Below are 23,115 nucleotides of genomic sequence, written 5' to 3'. Positions count from 1 at the left end.
GAGGAGGGAGAATCGCTTGAACCCAGGAGGCGGAGGTTGCGGTGAGCCGAGATCGCGCCATTGCATTCGAGTCTCGGCAAGAAGAGCAAAATTCCGTCTCAAAAAAAAAAAAAAAAAAAAAAAAAAGGCAATATTTAATACAGATCATGCTTATCATACAGCTTTGATGGAAAGAAATTCTAAGGACACAAACCATAAAGGATAAATGATCTCAACTATACAGAAGAGAAACAAACTATCATTGGAAAGAAAGTGCCAAAATGCTATGGTGTGTTTGCATTGGGTTGGTGTGAGTTCAGGAAGTTTTAAAAAAATTCCTGTGTATTGTTTTAAATTAATTTCCCCCATTTTTCAAGTTTCCTACCTTGAGGAAAAACACATTATAAAGAAAAACACTTACCTGAAACATGGCAATATGCAGCTGAACCCGCTGCAGGCTTGTCTTACAAGAAGAAATACTGGTTTCCAGCCTTCGCACCAAGTCATGCTTCTTCCAGGCAGTGTCGTAAGAACTTGCTAACACAGTTGCCCTGTTCATAACCAACTGAGAGAACTTCCCAATCTGGATGTTATGTTCCACCGCTTTCTTACAGAGATCATCAACAGAAACTTTGCTTTCGGCACCAAAGTCCTTTGCCTCTACTTGAGCAATGATGTCTACACCCAGAGCACTGATAAAACTGCACAGTGTGAGTCCGAGGGCTTGGTTGGGTAGTCCTATCAAGAGCTGCCTCACAAAGTCAGCTGTGAATGCCTTGATAGGTTTGGCCATTTGGTCTTCACTGAAACAAGAGTTTCTAAAAAGAGTTTTCACATTGACAATCTGTACAGGCCCATTCACAGTATTCTGATCTTCAAGTGTACTTGAACCTACAAAAAGGAAAATTTTCTTATAAAGTATTTCATGAAAAAAATCAAGTAATATGCTGCTTATTTATAGTATTTAAGGTGTCATGAATGCATAATTAAATTAAGCCTATTCTATCCTGCCCCCTTCCATAGTGCTACATAGCTAAAGCTAGTATGTTTACAGGCAGAATATTACCTGACAACGTTTTAGAAAAGGTACCACAGAGCCTGAAGAACTCCTTAATAGTCTGTAGTCTTTTTAGAAAGAAAATCTCTTCTAGCACCTGCCGGTGATTATCGTCATCAAAAAAATTAACTTGAGTACTCCTGGCTTCCCTTATGATGTCAATCTTTCGCCAAGCTATAGGAATTTCCATCTTGTTCAACTATGTAAATGAAAGAAAACAAAGTTCATTTCTCCACTCTTCACACAACTGAACAACTACTTTATGGCACCTGCATTATTTTTAAATCCAAGTCCACATTTACCTTTTCAACTAATAAGCTGAAAGCAGTTTCAACTTGCGCAAACATGCCATCGAATGCTACCAAAAGCATCTGGCCAGCTGACATTTTGGGTGTTTCATCAACTGAACCATTTCTTGGCTGGATTAATTCACCGTACTGAGCATGTAGTAGTCTACAGGAAAACAAAAGGAGTTAAAACCTTCGCTGAAAAGTAATGCCTTTGGTGGGAACATACAAAGTCAGTACATCTCACAGCTGCATGCGAAGTCTAGAAAGCCTTCTGGCATTAGGAAGAAGTGTTATTAGGCCGGGCACGGTGGTTCACGCCTGTAATCCAGCACTTTGGGAGGCCAAGGTGGGCAGATCACCTGAGGTCAGGAGTTCACGACCAGCCTGACCAACATGGAGAAACCCCGCCTCTACTAAAAATACAAAAAAATTAGCCGAGTGTGGTGGTGGGCACCTGTAGTCCCAGCTACTCGGGAGGCTGAGGCAGGAGAATCGCTTGAACCTAGGAGGTGGAGGTTGCTGTGAGCCAAGATCGCGCCATTACACTCCAGCCTGCGCAACAAGAGCAAAACTCAATCTCAAAAAAAAAAGAAGGAATGTTATGATGATAAAATGGCATTTCATGTCAACCACAATAGTATTTCAATGATTCCAATTCACTATTAATGACTGTTATGTGATTAAATTTTATGCAAACGAGTGATTAGTCTTACTTTTACACACAAAATATGAAATAATATAAAATCCTACATTGAAAAATGTCAGAAATCACACCATTCTAAAGCTGGCAGACCTAGTAAATTGTCAGGTATGTTCGCACTATTACTACAAGATACGATACAACCAACTATACTTGCTGTTTTGGGTATGCTTGGTTTTTATTTATGCACATTTTGAATGTAAGGTCTTCAGAAATTCACCCCTCACATTACCATTAAGACTTATATAGTGCTTACGTATCCAGGCACTATTTCTTATCACACACACACACACACACACACACACACAGAAACCATTCCAAATGGCTGGAACTATTAAGAATTTTTAAGAGAACTACAAATGTTAAGCTACCAGATAAATTTCTAATGGAAAAAGAGCTGTAAGATGGTATGAGATTTTCCTTGAGATTACCCAAAAAAAGCTTCTCTGAAACACGGCACAGACAGGCTGCCATAGATCCAGGCACAAAGCTTGTTACCCAAAGTACACATTTAGGTAAACATTCCTCTGTATGAGGATAAGAGGAACCCAGATAGCATATTGAGAGATAAAATGAAGTCTGAAATTCAGTGCAAAACAAAGATGTACAGATCTAGCATTTAACTTTTTTAATACTGCTAAAAATTATATGATAAAGCTGTTCCACAAATAATCTAATATTTGTTTATGCTATTAACGATTATACTTTTTCTAGCTGGGCATGGGGGCATACGCCCACAGTCCCAGCTACTCGGGAGGCTGAGCCAGGAGAATCTCTTGAACCCAGGAGGTGGAGGCTGCAGTGAGCCGAGATTGCACCATTGCACTCCAGCCTAGTGACACAGCAAGACTCCATCTCAAAAAAAAAAAAAAAAAAAAATATATATATATATACACACACACACACACACACATATACACACACATATATATGAATATATTTATTTATGAATATATATGTATGTATTTCTTATTCTATGAATATAACCACTCCAGAGAAACATGAGAAACAGGAAATTTCTGAATGCAGGATAATTAACATTAAGGAATTATTGCTACTTTTTTCATGAAATAATGGCACCACAGTCAAGAAAAATAAGATTACATATATATGTATACTTTCTGCATTATGAATATTTAAGAATGAAAAAATATTTGCTTCAAAATAACTAGGGTAGTAAATTTAAACGAGACTAACCCAGTGCAGATAATTACCAAAGGTGGTGACATGGGGGTTCATTAGACTATTCTCTCTACTTTCTTGTATCTTTGAAATTTCCCGTGGGAGGAAACGGTGCTACAATTCATTTCTACTCTCTCAATTATACTTCTTTTGTGAATTAGACATTGGAACGCCAAAGAAAAGAGGCCCTGAGTCACTAGGGACAATGGAGCTTAGGAATTAGCTCTGAGTACAATGCATGTCTGCAGGAACTGCCCAAACTCTACAGATTCCAAAGTCAGATTGCTTTTCTGAACTAACGAGATGAAAAATACAATATTCGATTAGCTAAAACAAACTTATAATATTTAAACTAATTTAAAAGTATTCACCTGAAATGAGGTGTATACTCTGTTAGCTAAATAAATTGTTTCAGATGCCTCCACGGGGTTCTACAAGATGGCTTAAAAATATCACGTTCAACTGTGTGTATGTACACGTACATAACTACAAGCACTAAAAGGATATATGTATTTATGTGACCAAACTATACACTTGCACATACACACACAAGTGAGTGCATGTGTAACTAGTGAAATCTGAGTAAGCGGTGTGGACTATGTCATTGTCGGTTTCACAGTGTTGCTATAGATACTAACATTGAAGGAAGGATGAAGCATGCACAATACCTGCCTGCACTTTTTTTTAAGCAACTTCTTGTGATGTATAATTATTTCAAAATAAAAAAGTTTTAAAAAGATACGTGTATGAGCATTTATAAGTAATTACACCTGCTCTAAAAACTAAAAGTAAACTTACGTTAAAGAGCTCAGAATCCCTTTCTCTGGCTGTCCCATCTCTTTTACGAGGAAACGGCACAGCCAGCATTCACTTGCCTGGCAACATCGATGTAATGAGCATGTGTTTCTTCTTCCAGTCCCATAGCTGCGTTTCTTAAGTAGGCCTGAAGAGATTCCACTAGAGTCTGCAGGGGAACGCCATCGGTGGTCTGCTCAATAAGACCGTCCAGTTCATGCAGCATACTTTCTAACGTGTATTCCCCTTTCATTAAACATCGAAGTGCTTCTGGAAATATGATTTGCCGGAAATTCGAATTCAATTCCTATAAATATATGAGAAAAAATTTTTCAATGTTTTTTGAGTTTAGCTAAGTTACACATTTGGAGACTCAGAGCCATACATTAAGAGCAAACTTACGTAACTATGCCATCAACTCATTCATGTAAACACATCTTTTGTTTACTTTTTATTTCTACTTTTAAATATTTTCTTTTTAAATTCTATTGCATAGTCATGTGAAATTTTTCACGAACTATTTCAAATGACTTTAAAAAGTTGTCACATAATTAAACATTCCGAGGATGATGTACTTTAAGAACAAAAAGAACTGCCCTAAAGTATGTTATATAATGTTATTAATTTTTAGGAATCGGCTGGGCGCGGTGGCTCACGCTTGTAATCCCAGCACTTTGGGAGGCCGAGGCGGGCGGATCACGAGGTCAGGAGATCGAGACCACGGTGAAACCCCGTCTCTACTAAAAATACAAAAAATTAGCTGGGCGTGGTGGCGGGCGCCTGTAGTCCCGGGAGGCGGAGCTTGCAGTGAGCCGAGATCGCGCCACTGCACTCCAGCCTGGGCGACAGAGCGAGACTCCATCTCAAAAAAAAAAAAAAATTTTTAGGAATCTTATTTCTGCTAGTGATATTAGTATTGTTATTCTCTTTTTGGTTTGGTTATAAGTAGCTTCTGCTTCCCTTCAAAAAAAAAGTCTTATCAAGGTATAATTTGCATATAATAAACTGCATGTTTAAAACATATAATTTGTTATACTTTGGTACTTGCATACACTCATGAAACTGTCACCACAATCAAGAAAATCAGCATACCGATTACCCTACAAGTTTCCTCTTGACTCTTTTTAATCTCTCTCACTCACACTTCTCCATACCACCTCCTCCATCTCCAAGTAAACACTGATCTGCTTTTTCTCACATTATACATTCTCCATTTATAGGGGTAGAAATGTCAAGCTTTCTTTACTCAGAGTAATTACTGTAAGTTATACATATGGCTGTATGTATCAAGGTGTCGTTCACTTTTATTGCTAAGAAGTATTCCATTATGTGGATGTACCATATTTGTCCATTTGCTTGATGAACATTTGACTTGATTCCAGTTTTTGACTATTACAAATAAAGCTGCTATAAAAATTTAAAAAAACAAAGAGCAACTATAACTAAGTTACAGCTACAAATCTCACAATTATCTTCCTTTTAAATGACTGGTTGAGCAACATTCAAACGGGGAAGTCAAATTGCTTTCCTGGGTTGAAGAGATGAGAAAGACCTATTCAGTATCTAAAACAAACTAATATTTAAAATAAAAGTGTTCACCTGAAGTGAGGTATACACTCCATTGGCTAAGTGAACTGTCTCAGACGCTTCCATGGGGTTCGGGATATCTAAGTCCTGTGGCACCAGGTGGCACTGCTTCAGTAACTGAACCAAGCAGGTGACGTTTCCGCTCATACTGCAGAGTTCCTCCAAGAACCAGGCTCCATCCCGAGAAGTCAGATCAACCAGCTGTTCTCCAGCACTTGACGCTGCACCTTCCATCATCAGGTTACGCCTACAAGAGATAAATATCTGTACAGTGAAACTTAAATGTATGCACAAAACAAGGTAATTGGCCGGGTCAAGGCCATGCCTGTAATTCCAGCATTTTGGGAGGCCGAGGTGGGTAGATGACTTCAGGCCGGGAGTTCGAGACCAGCCTGATAAACATGGCAAAATCCCATCTCTACCAAAAAATACAAAAATTAGCCGGGTGTGGTGGCACACACCTGTAGTCCCAACTATTCAGGAGGCTGAGGTTGCTGTGAGCTGAGATCGTGCCACTGCACTCCAGCCTCAGAGCCAAGAGTGAGACCCTGTCTCAAAAAACAACCAAGATAACTAAAATCTGAAAAGCAAGCAAGCAGCTCTAACACTGGGAAAGACTAAGGAAAGTAAAAGAACATTTTAGGTTTGGGATTAAAAATAAGACACAGGAAATGGTCCAATATGAAGTTGGCTAACTCACCTTGTAAGGGTACAAAGGGCAGAAATAATAACACTTGCTAGACTCAAAGATCCTTCTTCTCCATTCTCATGAAGGAAAACTTTAATGCAACGTTCAATTTCTTTCAACTGATCTTCACAAACTGGCACAGTGACAGCTTCCTGTTTCAAGCGTTCCACTTGTCTAATAAGTCTGCTGTTGATGTCTGCTGCATATCGCTGCAGGGTCATTTCAGTGGCAGTGATGAACTGACACACTGTTGGGGGTGGCTGGGGAGCATATTGCATTTCATATCTATAAAAATAAGAAAGAAGTGCTTGTTTATAACACAACCACTCCAACATACAAAAGAATATTGCATTTAATCCTCAAACAAAACTTAAAGAGTAGAAATCATTATTTACATTTTACAGATAAAAATGTCTCAAGAGCTTAAGTAATTTCCTAAAAGGACTTGTTGATGACTGTGACAGAATCAACATTTGAGGCCAGGCACCACAGCTCATACCTGTAATCCTAGCACTTTGAGAGGCCAAGGCAGGAGGATCGCTTGAGCTCAGGAGTTCGAGACCAGCCTGGGCAACACGGCGAAACTCCATCTCTACAAAAAAATATAAAAATTGTTCAGGCATGGTGACACACACCCGTGGTCCCAGCTACTTGGGAGGCTGAAGTGGGAGGATCACCTGAGCCCAGGGAGGTCAAGGCTGCAGAATACAACTTTGCTTCCACTCCCAATAAGAAATAAAATTGGCCAGGCACAGTGGCTCACGCCTGTAATCCCAGAAATTTGGGAGGCCCAGGCAGGCAGATCACGTGGTCAGCAGTTCAAGACCAGCCTGGCCAATACAGTGAAACCCCGTCCATACTAAAAAGACAAAAATTAGCCGGGCATGGTGGTATTGTAGTCCCAGCTACTCGGGAGGCTGAGGCAGAAGGACTGCTTGAACCTCAGAGACAGAGCTTGCAGTGAGCCAAGATCATGCCACCACACTCCAGCCTGGGTGACAGAACACGACCCCATCTCAAAAATAGAAGAAAATTAAGCACTATCAACTTACTTCCTGTAGAGCTCTTGACAACGCTCTACTGTGGTGTTACAGATGAGCTCTTCCATCCAGGTCTTCCACTGTTCAATTCGATGTTTCTGAAATATGGCCTTTGGATACTGCAGAGCCACGGTTGCATAGTGATGCAGTTGTTCCAGACAGCCACGGAGCACCGAGCGCCTCTGCTGCAGGAGAGCACCAACCTCCCCCTCCAGCTGCTCGCACTGGCTAATCAAGTGGGCCTGGCCAGCATTCTGCAGAAAGGCTGTTGCTGGCACGTAACTTGGAGGACCTTTTGGTAAAAGACAATATTAATCACAGTAAAACAGGGTCAAGTCAGCTGTCACTAAAAGCAAGCACAAACCAGGACCCCACCCAAACACACATAACTATAAAACTCATAGTTTCACATGTGAATCTAAAATAAGTCAACCCATACCAAGGTCCATTTGTGTGCTTATCTCTTGAAGCAAGCTTGCAAGCTGTGTTGCTTCTAAATTATTGAATGCAGCCTGATAATGTGTTATCCACTGTTCAAATTCATTCAGCTTCACCTGGATTGCTTCCTGAACAGCTCTTTGCTGAGTCTGTAGTTGGGTGTGTTCGGAATACCTAATCAGGGGGACACAAACAAAATCAAAAGATTTATTGCTGTTTTCTTCCACATACTTTCCTACCCTGGAATGTGCTCACACATGGACTGTCTGGTACGCTCCTTGTCCATCTTGAGGGCCCTCCTCAAATGTTCCTTACTTCTCTGTTTTTCCTGACCCTGTGATTCCCTCAACCATGCTCATGACATTTTAATTAAAACTGCCACATCTGCCAAGTTTTGGGTTCCCTGAAGGTTAGAGACTGATGCTTGACAGATCTTTGTAATCTGAGAGCCTCATGCAATGCCTGACACTTTCGTATTCAACTACCCTTTACTGAGCACCTGCTGTGTATAAGGTTCTTTCAGTTAATCATCCTATTTAATACTTACTGAGGTAGATGAAGTAGCTGCCATTGTACAAATGAGTAAGGACTCAGATACAATAATGATAATGAGAAAACCGAAACCCAGATTTTCTGATTCCAAGTTTTGTGTTCTAACCACTACACCCACCTATCTCCCACAATTAGTCATTCAAACATTTAAGTTAAATATAATAAAAGTGGAAAATTTCAGTGAATTTTTGTTTACTAACACTTTGAAGTTGCAGTCACTGAGACAGCTTTTATCATTTATGTGAGTTGTCACAATAATTCTAATCCATATTGATAATGTTTATACAAATATGAAAATTCTAATTAATGGCACAAATTTAGAAGAATTCGACACTGTTTTAAACCTGTGTTGCAGAGTATGAGAAGGATGATCCACCCCTTCAGCTCCTTCTAGAAACTCTATTTCCTCCAGTAGTTTGCCCTGCAGTTTTTCCACATCTGTCAGTTGCTCTTGCAAGCTTAGGTATTCGTCTAAGCTACCGTCCAACTTGGGAAGCACAACCAGCATCTCATCTCTATTCTTAAACCAGTTCACCTGTAAAAAGATATTACGATTAAGAAGATTCTTACAGGGCCAATTGTGAGACACAACAGCGTCAGAAGAACATTTTGCACATCCTACTTAAATCTCTACAAAACCCCAAAGGGGTGATGCGCTGCCTCCACTGTACAAAGACAACTAATGTGTTCAAGTTTACACAGGCATAAACTGACAGGCTCAATCTCGTAATACCATGTATTAATAGTTGCCAATGTCACCCAGAACAAGACTGGCATCCCTGGCTACCAGATAGGGAAGGGAAGCTACCCAATTAAAGAACATTTACAGTCATCACTGGTAAACACATTTCAATAATTAAGAAATATAATTTTTTCAAATCATGAACCCACCTCTTAGGAGTGTGGAATGTAACTGTGCATGTTTGTGTGGAAGAATTACCTAATAAAAAGTCAACATCAAATTGCCATATTTAACTGCCATTTCAATATTATACATTAGTTTTGCCAAAAAAAAAATTAAAGAAACAATTTGACTCAACATTTTGATGAGCATGTTTACTCTATTAATAAAAAGAAGATAATGACTTATTCCGTCACTGGGCTTCACCTTAATCTCAGCTACTCTAGAAGAAAACAGGCTGCGGGTGATCTCTCGCTCCATCTCTCTCTTGCTCTGCTTGCTCTCGGCCTGCTGGCCGCCTCCACCATAGACAGCACCAGCAAACCCAGCCTCGCCTCCTGCTGTCCAGTCCACCAGAGGGTCGTACACAAAGGCCTCCAGCAGCGTCAGCAGGGTCTCTCTGCCACGCCGCATAATGTGTAAAACCTGTTTTCAGGAGAGTTTTTAAAATAAGGTCTGCCACAAGTTTCATCACTAAAGTGTTTTTCATTCCACAGGTTTTGCTCATTTAACAAGTACACTAAAAAGGAGAAGAGAAAACAGCATACCTGCTCACATGAAAGCCTAAATACACCTTCTACTCCAGTTACACCCAGTGCTGTTTCAATGTTTTGTGTCATTCGAAAAGGTACTTTCTCAGGAACTCTAAGGCTTTTACCTTGAAAAGACAAATCATTATATTTTTGCCCTTTCACCAAAAAACATTTGGCCCTGATAAATGTAAAGTCTACTTTTATTTTACCTTTTTCAAAGCAAACATTGTAATCTATGTGAACAACTTCTCCAGTCGTCATATCTATGAGAACATTATCCAGATGTCTGTCTCCAAGGCCAATTATGTATCCAACCATAGACATGACTGCAGTAGATCTTGCATAAGACTAAAGGAAAGGAAATAGGGGCAGCAAGTGAAACACCATTAAGAAATTTCCCTCCAACATGGACGTGATACTATAAAATTTACAAAGCACCACAAACCTACTCCATTATTTTAAAATAAATCAACAAATAAAAAGCATTCCTGAAGGTTGCTGCATGTGGTCATGCAGGCGTACAACACTGTAGACCTGACTAGTCCTAGTTAATCAGCTATCAGGATGCTGGATTTAAAAAAACACAAACAAACAAACAAACCTTTCTTCAGCCTTCCTAGTTTGTCCCTTTCTAAATTTTTTTTTTTTTTTTTTGGTTGAAATCAGGTTTTGCCATGTTGGGCAGGCTGGTCTCAAACTCCTGACCTCAGGTGATCCACCCACCTCAGCCTCCAAAAGTGCTGGGATTACAGATGTGAGCCACTGTGCCTGGCCTCTTTTTTTAAATTTAAATATTGATTTTATTTAAAAAAAATTTTTTTCCTTCCAACTTTTATTTCAGGTTTAGAGGGACATGTGTAGGTCTTTACGTGGGTAAATTGTATGTCACTGGGGTTTGGTGTACACATTATTCTGTCACTCAGGTAGTCAACATAGTACCCAACAGATACTTTCTCCTACCTCACCCTCCTCCTGCCCTCCACCCTCAATAGGCCCCAGTGTCTGTTGTTCCCTTCTTTATGTCCATGTGTGCTCAATGTTTAGCTCCCACTTATAAGTGAGAACATGCGGTATTTGGTTTTCTGTTCCTGTGTTAATTCGCTTAGACTCTCCTTTTCATTTCATCCATAACTCTTTCCCTATCCTGCCCTCGGACACAGTCATGTTCATGCCTTTATAACTGTAATATTAAACTGAAATATACGTCTCAAACTACCAACTCTGGAGGGACAGAGGAAGGAAGCGAAGGACGACAAACAAGATAAGTAAGAAGGTAGCAGGTAAAAGAAATACTACTACTGAGTATAGTCTAAAACAAAGCACATACCTGTGTAACTCTCCACCATTCATCAGGCGTTGTGCAAGATGACCAGAGCTCTTTGGCAAGGAGATTCGGGGGTGTGGCCTCCATTAACTCTTCCAATACGGCCTTCATTACATGAAGAGGCCAATCCCGACGGGACACATCCAGGCTAAGCCCAACTGTTTTCAAAGCAGGGCCAATTTTACTGTAATAAAGTTCACTAGGACGGGGTACAATTCCAGGATTCTGAGGAGTTTGGTAGGAATCTTGGGCCTTAAGAAAAAACAATTTTTTTAAAAAAGAAAAGATCAATTTTATATAAGGAAAAAGAGTGCCTTTCGTATGTAAAGTAGAATTTTTAAAAATGATTTTTCAGTAGCATTCTCTCGTTACTCAGCTAAATTTCATGTATTAATACAAAATAGCTAATTCTTCTGGACTATGGATCTTTCTTATGATATACACCTTTTAATTAGGCCCATTCACTTTATTGAAAAATTGGTCTACTGTTTAATTTTCTTGAGGTTCAATTCAAAACTAAACACTCAAGTTACTTTCTTCTTTATAATACAGAATTGTTTGAAAATTATAGTTCATAACTTATGCACATCATTCTTCACACACGACTTAATAGTTAATATAAAATTAACAACAAATTCAAAAACACATTACATGAGAATTTAGATAGCCCTTCTCTAATTACTACCTTGAAATTACCCTTCAATAACAGTTCTGCAGTCTCCTGTGCCTAGGTTTAAAACTTGCCTCCTTTAAAACTCATGCTCTTTTCCCCTACCTACCCTTATCAGAAGCATTTTCTTTAGCTAGATGTGGGATCCTGAAGATAAAGACTATATAAAATTTATCTCAATATCCTAAGAGCTTAGTACTGTTCCTGGTATATATTGAGCACTCAGATACATGGCTAAAATATATTCTAAATTAAACTCCTAGTCTAAATCAAAGCATAAAATTCATAGGTACAAAATAGGATGCCATGGTGATTAATTCCAAATTTAAAGTTGCTTCTTATTTACATATATTAAAGAACCTGGGTTTTAAAGCGATTATTTACAAATTTAATTTAAAAGTATGGTAAATCCAATAAAAACACTAAGATGTAAATTATCAAGTTACTGAGTGATGAACAACCACACATTCCCCCTTCTCCAAATTTGTCTCAAGTTAAGATAAACCCAATGCCATCACTTTTGCCTCTTATATAACTATTTTTGGCTGGGTGTGGTGGCTCATGCCTATAATCCCAGCACTTAAGAAGGCTGAGGTGGGAGGAATACTTGAGCCCAGGAGTTCAAGGTTGCAATGAGCTATGATCATACCACTGCACTCTAGCCTGGACAACAGAGCAAGACCCTGTCCCTTTAAAAAACAAAACCAAAAAAAAGCAAACAACTTTATTTTTATAAAAGGTACCTCAAGGCCAGATGCGGTGGCTCATGCCTGTAATCCCAGCATTTTGGGAGGCCGAGGCAAGTGGATCACCTGAGGCCCGGAGTTCGAGACCAACCTGGGCAACATGGCAAAATCCCATCTCTACTAAAAATACAAAAATTACCCAGGTGTGGTTGTGCGCCCCCCATAGTTCCAGCTACTTGAGAGCCTGTGGCCGAATTGCTTGAACCTGGGAGGCAGAGGTTGCAGTGACCCAAAACCACACCACTGCACTCCAGCCTGGGCGACTGAGCAAGACTGTGTCACAAAAAAAAAAAAAAAAAAGTACCTCAAAAATACTCTCGTAGGGACCTCAAGTCTTTTCCTTCTTTAACCGCTTATAAACATGCAAAAATGGTCTAGTAAGCCTAGAAGTATTTCACATAATAACAGAGAATAGACTAATACACCACATAGATGATTTAATCAACCTTTTGTGCTTGTAAGGCAGCTTCCCGTTGTTGCCATCGTTTGTAAAGACCAAATAAGGGTGTGGCTCCATCTACCCACTGGATTAGTCCTGATCTTGTTCCTAATGGTGTTACAGAATAGTGTCGAGCATGGAACCGGGGTGTTTCTTGGCGATTAATTGTAGCAAACATGGTATTCACAATAGACAGGAATTGCATTATTCTCTCATCCAGATGTAAATCCTCCAGTCCTATGAAAACAAAATTAAAATAGCTAGGATAGGTGATTAAACAAGGTTGGGAGCATACCACTCCTCTTCTTCAACTAGCAATGGCAGTCAAAAAACTGACAGTCCATGAGGCACACTGAGAGCATTAAAGAATTCTATTTTGGGACAAGATATTGGCAGTAGATATTAGCATTATTAGATGTACCTCACTTGTCCTGCTTGTACAAGTTCATACACAAAGTGGGGGTGGAAAATCTTTCTGCATGGCATCCAATCACTGCCCTTCAAAAGCACGTGAGATATAGGGCACTGCAGGCTAATAATGACATACAGAAATTCACCTGAAATAATCTCTTATCATACACACCCACACTCAACACAAAGCATCGGTAGGACTAATACTCTTCTGAAAAATGGAGGAAGTCTTAAATTCTACCTTTGAAAAGATAAGGATAGCTCTTCCCATCTGATCCAAGAAAGAGAAGTTTCTTTGGCTTGGTTTTAGTTGGTAAGATTGTGATGGTTCCGCCCACACTATGGATTGTGACAGTGTCTCTGGCTGAAACTTCCCCAGGAAGAGCAATTTCAGTGTTAGTCATGGCAGCCAACCATGGACTGATTTCTTCAAGACGCAAGATGTAACTTGCACGTTTCTGTGCTCTCTGTTGCAAACTTAGCATTATCTATATTCATAAGATGGGAGAAACAAATTTACATTAGATTAGAACACTTATTTTCTTCCACATTCAATCTAGCATAAAAGTAAATTTTAGGTCAGGGCGGCAGCTCATGCCTGTAATCCTAGCACTTTGGGAGGCTGAGGTAGGCAGATCACTTGAGTTCAGGGGTTCAAGACCAGCCTGGGTAACATGGCAAAATCCCATCTCTACAAAGAATACAAAAGTTAGTCAGGCACAGCGGCTTGTGCCTATAGTCCCAGATACTTGGGAAGCTAGGGCAGGAGAAGAGGATCACCTGAGCCCAGGAGGCAGAGGTTGCAGAGAGCCGAGATTACGCCACTACACGCCAGCCTGTGTGACAGAGGGAGACCCTGTCTCAAAAACAACAACGACTAAAGCAAATTTTAAAATCCATACAACTATCTGTTGTTCTAATTTCTACATTTAACTCAGTACTGGGATCTGGGCCATCCTGGATGGGTTAACGCTGGTGGCCGATGTGCATTACAGGATTCTTTGTTAAGACTCTTTCTTTTCCTCTGTCCAAACAAGCAGTGAAATCACAGGAGACAGAAGGAAAACACTACTGCGATCATCACCCAATTAGGGGCTTTTAGCAAACTATTAATAATTCCCCAATGTTGAGCTATGTATGCACAACACCAAAACAATCCAGTCCATGCAATAGGTACAGCTAGCAGTCAGCTGTCAGGTAGACAAATCTTTAAAAAGCAACCTGCAAAGTTATTAACATTAAATTATAAGAAAAAACGAGGCTCAATCTACTCTTATCAAACTGGAGAAGAGGAAATTTGGTGAATCTCTAAGAGACTTAACAAAACTGAAGAAAAGACAAAGACAAATAAGAACATTTTTAACAGAGAAGTAACCATTTAGGTCTGACCACTTGAGGTTTGCAGAAAAGCCCCATAATACTTTCTAATAACCACAGGGAACAGACTGTATGTACAGTTGTGTTGTTACATGCAGCGAACTCAATAATATGCACCCAAATTAACAAATCATGTGGAAAAAATGTAAAGCTATCTTCAGCAAGCTCTGTTCATAAAAAGAAAAAACCAATTGGAAACACCCCAAGTGCCCAATGACAAAAGAATAAATTGTGGTATTTTCATATAACAGATCATTGTTTAGCTACACAAACACACACAAAAAAATCGATCAATTATTTTAAAACTTAATACCAATCCAGTATGGCAGTAAAAAGAAGTAGACACGTACACACAATATGATCTCATTCGTAGAGGTTCAAAAACAGGCAGAAACTAAACAGTGTCATTTAGAAATGCATCTATAAACAAAAACTATTTTTTAAAAAGTAGATAGTGATTAATTAAAACTCAGAAAACTAGTTGTGGGTGAGGAGATAAAATTAGGGAGAGAAGTAGGACTTCTATAAAGTTTAATTTCTTCAGGTAATTCCTTTTTTTTTTGAGCTGTACTATATTTAAAAGAGAGACAGGTATTCTCTTTTTTTTTTTTTTTGAGACGGAGTCTCGCTCTCTCACCTAGGCTGGAGTGCAGTGGCGGAATATCGGCTCACTGCAAGCTCCGCCTCCCGGGTTCACGCCATTCTCCTGCCTCAGCCTCTCTGAGTAGCTGGGACTACAGGCGCCCGCCACCACGCCCGGCTAATTTTTTTGTATTTTTAGTAGAGACGGGGTTTCACCGTGGTCTCGATCTCCTGACCTCGTGATCCGCCCGCCTCGGCCTCCCAAAGTGCTAGGATTACAAGCGTGAGCCACCGCACCCGGCCACAGGTATTCTTAATTTTTAAAATTATTCTTTAAATGTACAAAATCATTTTCAAAATTTTCTGTGATTTATTATACACACACACACACACACACACACACACACACACACACACACACAGGGTTTACAGGGTTTCCTCCTATATCCTCTTCTGATTTTCTAACTTGATTTACTGAAAGGCAAACAAAGAAACAAGAAACTAGTCTTAGAACACAAGGAAACCAGGCCGGGAGCGGTGGCTCACACCTGTAATCCCAGCACTTTGGGAGGCCGAGGAGGGTGGATCACTTGAGGCCAGGAGTTTGAGACCAGCCTGGCCAACATGGTGAAACTCCGTCTCTACTAAAAGTACAAAAATTAGCCAAGCATGGTGGTGTGTGCCTGTAATCCCAGCTACACGGGAGGCTGAGGCAGGACAATCACTTAAACCCGGGAGGCAGAGGCTGCAATGAGCCAAGATCGTGCCACTCACTCCAGCCTGGGCAACAGAGACTCCATCTCAAAACAACAAACGACCAAAAAAAAAAAAAAAAACAAACAACACCCCCCCGCCCACCTACCTACACCTACACACACACACACACACACACACACACACACACACACACACACACACACACACACAGGGAAACTCGAGTTTTGGCAAGAACACATAATAAACTTCATCCTTCATGTTAGTTTTCTTTCTTGTACTTCTAGCTATTTGCTCTGAATTTAGCACCTTGCATTTGCTAAAGTTGGCTGTACTTTTTGTTTCTACATGTATCTTTTAATAGCTTTCTCACTGCTCAATTTCAGTAAGGAAATCAGTTAGGAGCAATAAAGGTAAGAGATAGAGAAAAGAGGGAGGGAGAAGGGAAAGCTGGAGCTCAAAGTAATAAGCTCCCCCAACTAATGGTGCTATTTGCTAGAAAAGATAAAGACCTAAGAGAATATAGAATTAAGAAAACCAAAATATAAAAGATAAGGGTTCTCAAATATGTGAATACACTAATCATCCCACACAGCATATGTGGAATTGATTCCAGAACAACTACTTGTAAAACTTTATGTTGTTATAAATGACTATTTTATCTGTTAGAAATACTGAATGCTCTCCTCGTGAAAAACTACATAGGCACAAAGTTAAATTTCTTATCTTTAATGAGGCAAATAAAGCAGGCAACCAATATTTAGCTCAGGGTCACAGCCCCTTCCTTGGCTAATTTCTTCATCTGTTGTTCACTGGTGTGAGCCTTCCATACATGAAAGATTGGGCACCTTTTCCATCCATCCCCCTTTGCCCACTGATTTCCAAATTCTTAAACAGAAACACTTTTTTCTACATTCATTATAAGCAACTGGCCACAGGCTGCCTTCTACAGGCTTATAAAATCTCTTACATTCCAAGTAAGGAGTCCACTTATTTAAATTTTGTATCTCATGGGAACTGTGATGTGCCATTTCAGTAGCATGCTTGGGATTATTCTGTACCTCTTTAAATGGAATCCAGCTGCTCCCAGGCTTTGCAGGGTTCGATGGAGTCTTCAGTTTTTCTAGGGCATTTTCAATGGCATCACCATAGTTATCCTGAAACCATTTTTCATGAGGTGTTTCTGCTGGAGCCGCTGTGATACTCCTCACATGCTCCAAAGCAAATACGATGGGCTTCATCAAAGCTGTGTGCTTCTCCCGCATGATTGCAATTTTCTCTTCTCTGACCAAGAAGACATTTTTATTCAAGAACTTAAATGTGTACATTAAAGTTTTACACAAACATGGAACAATTTAAATATATCAACTGTTAAGTAAACAGTACCAAGGAATAAGTCTAAATAAAGCAATAACATATTCACAAAGTAAATTACTAACAAAGAATTTTTTTTTTTTTTGGAGACAGAGTTTTGCTCTGTCGCCAGGCTGGAGTGGAGTGGTACAATCTTGGCTCACTGCAACCTCCACCTCCCAGGTTCAAGCAATGCCTCTGCCTCAGCCTCCTGAGTAGCTGGGACTACACGCGCGCGCCACCACGCCCAGCTAATTTTTTGTATTTTAGTAGAGATGGGGTTTCACCATGTTGGCCAGGATGGTCTCGGTCTCCTGACCTCGTGATCCGCCCGCCTCGGCCTCCCAAAGTGCCGGAATTACAGGCATGAGTCACCGCGCCCAGCCAAGAATTTTTTGTTTTTTAAAAAAATGCAGCTCATAAAAGCAGCAGCTCCTCTTTTCAATGAATTAAATGATGCAGGGAAAATACGATATCAACGTGCAAAAGAATGAAGCAATAACTCAAAATGGATCAAAGACCAAAACTTAAAGGCTAAGACTACAAAACTCTTAGAAGAAAACATAAGGGAAAGGTTTCATGACACCAGATTTGGCAATGACTCCTTGGATATGGCACCAAAAGCACAGACAAATTAAATTGAGCTACATCAAAATTAAAACGCTTGTAAATCAAAAAATACTATACACAATGGAGAATGAAAAGACAACCCACAGAATGGCAGCAAATATTTGCAAATCATGTATCTGATAAGGGTTAGTACCCAGAATACATAGAGAACTCCTACAATTCAACAATAAAAAAACAAAAAACCCAATTAAAAAATGGGCAAAGGACTTGTAATGACATTTCTCCAAAGATAGGCAAATGGCCAGTAAACACATGAAAGGATGCTCAACATCACTAGTCATTAGGAAAATCCAAATCAAAACCACAGTGAGATACCACTACGCATCCATCACAACAGCTATTGTCAAAAAAAGAAAAGAAAAGAAGTGTTGCCAAGGATTAGGAGAAACTGGAACCCTCATGCATGGCTAGGAGGATTGTAAAATGGTGCAGCCACTGTGGAAAAGTTTGTTGGCTCCTCAGTAAGTCAGAGGTAGAACTGCCATACGATTCAGCAAATCCACTAGATCATCCACAAAATATACATGAAATTCACAAAAAATAATAGAAAGCAGAGACTCAAACAGATACCTATACACCAATGTTCACAGCAGCATTGTTCATAGAACTAAAATGTAGAAGCAACCCAGCTGTCCATAAACAGATGGATGGACAAAACGTGTTATAATCATACAATATTATTCAGCAATAAAAAAATGAAATTCTATCACATTACAACATAATAAACCTTCAGGCCATTATTCTAAGTATAAAAAGCCAAACACAAAAAGGTGGATACTTTATATTTCTACTTCTATGAGGTAGCCAAAATAGGCAAATTCATAGAGATGGCAAGTAGAATAGAGGTGGCCAGGAACTGAGGTGAGGGGGAAATGAAGAGATAATCTTTAATGAGTACAAAGCTTCTTCTGCTTAAGATAATGAATAAGTTCTGGAAATGGACCATGGTGATTGTTGTACAATATCGTGAATGTATTTAGTGACACTGAATTGTACACTTAAAAATGATTAAAATAGTAAATTTTATGTTATTTATACTTTGACACAAAGAGGCAGCTTCACCGTCTCAGGACAAGTGTATGGAAACATACTTGCGTAAGGTGTTGTTGTTCTGGACTCTCTTCACCTCATCTTCGAGCTGCTGAATTCGTCTCAGGACATACATGTGTTGTTGCAGCAAAACTCCCAGCCAGAGCTCATCCCAGAGCACAGTGACCCTGCGCAGTTCAGCCACGAGCATCTGAACCTGCATACACAGCACACCCAAATAGCTCATCTACAAGCCTATGCACAGCACAGCTCTTCAAACACTGGACTTTGTAAGTTAAATGTGTGAAATTTGTGCTCATTATACAATTGGAGAACCCTGACTGGTGATTGTCAATACAGATTGGCAAAAGCAATTTTTATTATTCTATAAAAAATTCTTCTACAACATGTGAGTTTCTTTGTACCTGTAACACCATGGTTGGGTTTGCAGAGGACAGCTTATCTACAATTTTGCTGTAACAATCCTGCATCATGGCTTGGTCTTCATTTAATCCACTTTTAGGTTCATCCTTATTGCTATCCTGAGATGCAGGAGGACTTCCTCCCTCACATTCAGAAACCAGCAATTCTTCTCCTTGAATATTGCCAAGTAAAGTTGGAATTGCAGTGGAAAATTTATTTCCTGTAATGAAACAGGAGAACAAGGAATATTTTGAACATTTCTCCCATGTGCATATGCTGAGTTAGGGAAAACACTGATAATCTATTTGACTCAAGAGCACTCATTGAACTCGTTTGCCTTCCAGGCATCAAACTGATTAAAGATTGTGGATATTCTGCCTTTTTATAGGTAGAGCTTTCATATTTATTAATATTATAAGCTAATAGAAGATACAAAGGAGAAAGATAATAAGTGTTTAACAAATAATGTATTCTTCAAGCCAGAGTTCAAAACTTGGTATAATCCTTTCTTTTTTTTTTTTTTTTTTTTTTTTTGACACAGGGTCTAGCTCTGTTGCCCAGGTTGGAGTACAGTGGCACGATCTCGGCTCACTGCAACCTGTCTCCTGGGTTCAAGTGATTCTTGTGCCTCAGCCTCCTGAACAGCTGGGACTACAGGTGTGTGCTACCATACCCAGCTAATTTTTTTATTTTTTTTTTAATAGAAATAGGGTTTCACCATGTTGTCCAGGCTGGTCTCAAATTCCTGGCCTCAAGTGATCCACCCTCCTTGGCCTCCCAAAGTGCTGGTATTACAGGTGTAAGCCACTGCCCCTGGCCAAAACTTGGTATAATTCTTATCTACCAGTAACAGCTCAGTGAGCCTGGCAGTTACTCCATTTCTCCACGTCTTGGTGGATTACTGTCAAGGCTATAGATAATGTGTAAAGCACATGTCCTGGTGCCAGATACACAGTAGTTACTCCTTCAATAAATGCTAATTATTACTAATAAAAAACCTACAGCCGGGCACGGTGGCTCATACCTGTAATCCTATCACTTTGGGAGGCCGAGGCAAGTGGATCACGAGGTCAGGAGTTCAAGACCAGCCTGGCCAAGATGGTGAAACCCCGACTCTACTAAAAGTACAAAAATTAGCCGGGCGTGGTGGCACGTGCATGTAATCCCAGCTACTCGGGAAGCTGAGGCAGAGAAGTGCTTAAACCTGGGAGGCAGAGACTGCAGTGAGCTGAGATGGCGCCACTGCACTCCAGCCTGGGCGACAGAATGAAACTCCATATTAAAAAAAAAAAAAACCTACAAACTCTAACAACTCTGGAACATAAAGCTTAAAAACTTTGACCTAACTAAAATTATTGGCATAGTCATTTATACTTAAAGTAGCAATATTTGAATATTCCATACCTGAAGCCTGGGATTCACTACTAAGCGATATGGTACCCACTATTGCAGGATACAATATGAGATGTGGGGAATCCTGAGCCACGCGGCAGAGAAGGTTACAAATACTTTGGCGCACATACACTTCAGGGTGGTTTAAGCGTGAGAAAAGTTGCGGAATAATTCCTTCAAGACAAGAAGAGAGACACTTTAAAGTTATTTAAAACTATGAAGAAACTATCAGCATCGTAGATCAAACAGATAAAACCTGATGTGTGTCGCCATTAGTACGAATTTTAAGAGTTCAAAGTTCTCCCTGTGATAATAAAGAACCATACACAACAGTTCTTGATTCGCAAGTCTGGTTAAGGTTGGTTTAAATACAGAGCTGTAATCAAAGGCCAGGGCAGCTCAAAAATGTTATGGAGAAATGTATCTTCCATGAATGCCTACAAACAAGGCAGACACAGACAATTTTTACAGAGGGTATATAAAACCTTTTGAAAATTTTTCACCACCCTCTCCAAAATTCATTTTGTATATAAAAAGCTCCTGCCTTTCAGCTTCCCATTTCTTGGAAAGGTGGGAGGAAAAGTCCTAGTGATGTAACAAGCAGTGCAGGGTGTCCTAGGAAGTCAATCTGGCTGTTCTTTTTACACATTGAAATAATAAACACAAGGAAACCACTTTTTAAAATCTTAATATATCCTAGTGAGAAACAATTTTTCCTGAAACATTTTATGCAGGTCTCACCTCTCCACGGTGCAGTGGGTGTTGTCTCCAAGCCATGCTCCAGATACTGCCGAAGCTCACCAGCATGCTTCACAAGCAACCGCAGTAGGCGCAATGTGGCCATCACGATCATGTCATCAGTGCTCTGTTCCACTCTGTGACTTAAATGCAGCCTAGGGTCATCCTCATCTAAAGGAATCTAAGAGTGAAAGATGAGGGGAATAAATAAGAAAATAACTCAGAACACTACTTTTGTTTAATAAGAAAAAGTTTCCAAATAAATTTTCTTAGAACACTGTGCTACATACTTGACCAGCGTTGAGTTTAAGGAAAGTAAAGTATGCACTGCAAGAGAGTTTGTACAGGCTGAATATTCTATCTACAACTTTCCTCCACACTTTAATAACTCCTTCAGTTGCACTTTCATCAAGTTCTGAAAGCCATGGGCAGCTTGATATCAACTGACGCCAGATAACATCAACCATGTCATCTTCTTCATTATCTTCACTCTCTGTTATCTGAAGCGTTATATCTTCATCCTGAAGAAAAATTGTGCGCAAAATGCTATTTTAAATACAAACTGAAAAGGGAAAAAGGTATGTAATTTGACTATCATAAAAACATTCTTTTCATATATAAAAGATAAAATTATCCCACATTTAGTGTTATACACACTAAGTCAATGTCAGTATGCTTCTCTTTATATTTACTAATATGAAGCCAGTGAAGAAAAATATAAGCACTGAGCAAAGATTAGACTTTTCTGGGGTTTCGTTGTACTTTAAATGCTTCCAAGTTACAATACGGTATTCTGCCTGCAGAAATTTTTTTTTTTCCTTGTGACAAAGTCTCACTCTCACCCAGGCTGGAGTGCAATGACACAATCATGGCTCACTGCAACCTCTCTGCCTCCCAGGTTCCAGCGATTCTCATGCCTCAGCCTCCTAAGTAGCTGAGATTACAGGTGCCCACTACCACGTCCTGCTGTTTTTTTGTGTTTTTAGAAGAGACAGGGTTTCACCATGCTGGCCAGGCTTGCCTCAAACTCCTGACCTCAGGTGATCCGCCTGCCTCAGCCTCTCAAAGTGCTGGAATTACAGGTGTGAGCCACTGCACCCAGCCTATGCCTGCAAAAAAATAAGCACAATCTGCTCAAAAGTTTGAAGCTGAATGTACACAGAATACATATATTAAACCTCATTCTCTTCACAGTACTGTGCTTGTATCAGACACCAGCTTAGGCAGAGACTTAGATACGCTGCTGTTTACAGCAAGAACTGATCGATATAGCTTAGCTTGGCAAGTAAAATCCATGCCTTTGAGGACTGCAACTAAATAATATATTGCTTTGGCATTCTAGAATTGACGGAACTCTGAGGGGAGAGAGTGTGAATTACACAGATCATCTAGTCCATTTTCAACACTGGCTGCACATTAGCATCACCTAGTAAGTTTAAAGACACACACACACACACACACACACACACACGTCTCATTCAGAATATCTGGGAGTAAGTTTCGTGCACTGGCATATGTTAAAAACTCACAACCAAGGATTAAGAA

The 23,115-nt window shown here is 39.8% G+C and overlaps 1 protein-coding gene across 3 annotated transcripts in view; it reads right to left on the bottom strand.

The window, feature by feature from the left end:
* Positions 1 to 23,115, bottom strand: part of SMG1 (SMG1 nonsense mediated mRNA decay associated PI3K related kinase) — a 112,942-nt gene that overhangs the window by 14,142 nt on the left and 75,685 nt on the right. For all 3 annotated transcript variants that reach the window (XM_032144649.2, XM_058434243.1, XM_058434244.1), the window contains 21 exons: positions 21,861 to 22,091; positions 21,574 to 21,751; positions 20,845 to 21,006; positions 19,443 to 19,660; positions 19,080 to 19,234; positions 17,067 to 17,289; positions 13,574 to 13,820; positions 12,929 to 13,158; positions 11,070 to 11,318; positions 9,952 to 10,090; positions 9,758 to 9,867; positions 9,417 to 9,635; positions 8,653 to 8,843; positions 7,758 to 7,930; positions 7,331 to 7,610; positions 6,291 to 6,563; positions 5,603 to 5,837; positions 4,084 to 4,310; positions 1,339 to 1,489; positions 1,046 to 1,235; positions 401 to 870 (listed from right to left, as the gene is read on the bottom strand). In XM_032144649.2, coding sequence (XP_032000540.1) covers positions 401 to 870; positions 1,046 to 1,235; positions 1,339 to 1,489; positions 4,084 to 4,310; positions 5,603 to 5,837; positions 6,291 to 6,563; positions 7,331 to 7,610; positions 7,758 to 7,930; positions 8,653 to 8,843; positions 9,417 to 9,635; positions 9,758 to 9,867; positions 9,952 to 10,090; positions 11,070 to 11,318; positions 12,929 to 13,158; positions 13,574 to 13,820; positions 17,067 to 17,289; positions 19,080 to 19,234; positions 19,443 to 19,660; positions 20,845 to 21,006; positions 21,574 to 21,751; positions 21,861 to 22,091 — 4,551 coding nt within the window. The remainder of the gene's footprint in view (positions 1 to 400; positions 871 to 1,045; positions 1,236 to 1,338; positions 1,490 to 4,083; positions 4,311 to 5,602; positions 5,838 to 6,290; positions 6,564 to 7,330; positions 7,611 to 7,757; positions 7,931 to 8,652; positions 8,844 to 9,416; positions 9,636 to 9,757; positions 9,868 to 9,951; positions 10,091 to 11,069; positions 11,319 to 12,928; positions 13,159 to 13,573; positions 13,821 to 17,066; positions 17,290 to 19,079; positions 19,235 to 19,442; positions 19,661 to 20,844; positions 21,007 to 21,573; positions 21,752 to 21,860; positions 22,092 to 23,115) is intronic.

The sequence above is a fragment of the Hylobates moloch genome, unplaced genomic scaffold (genome assembly GCF_009828535.3).
Source record: "Hylobates moloch isolate HMO894 unplaced genomic scaffold, HMol_V3 SCAFFOLD_23, whole genome shotgun sequence".
Taxonomy (NCBI): domain Eukaryota; kingdom Metazoa; phylum Chordata; class Mammalia; order Primates; family Hylobatidae; genus Hylobates; species Hylobates moloch.
This window is presented reverse-complemented; position numbering and strand designations above follow the sequence as displayed.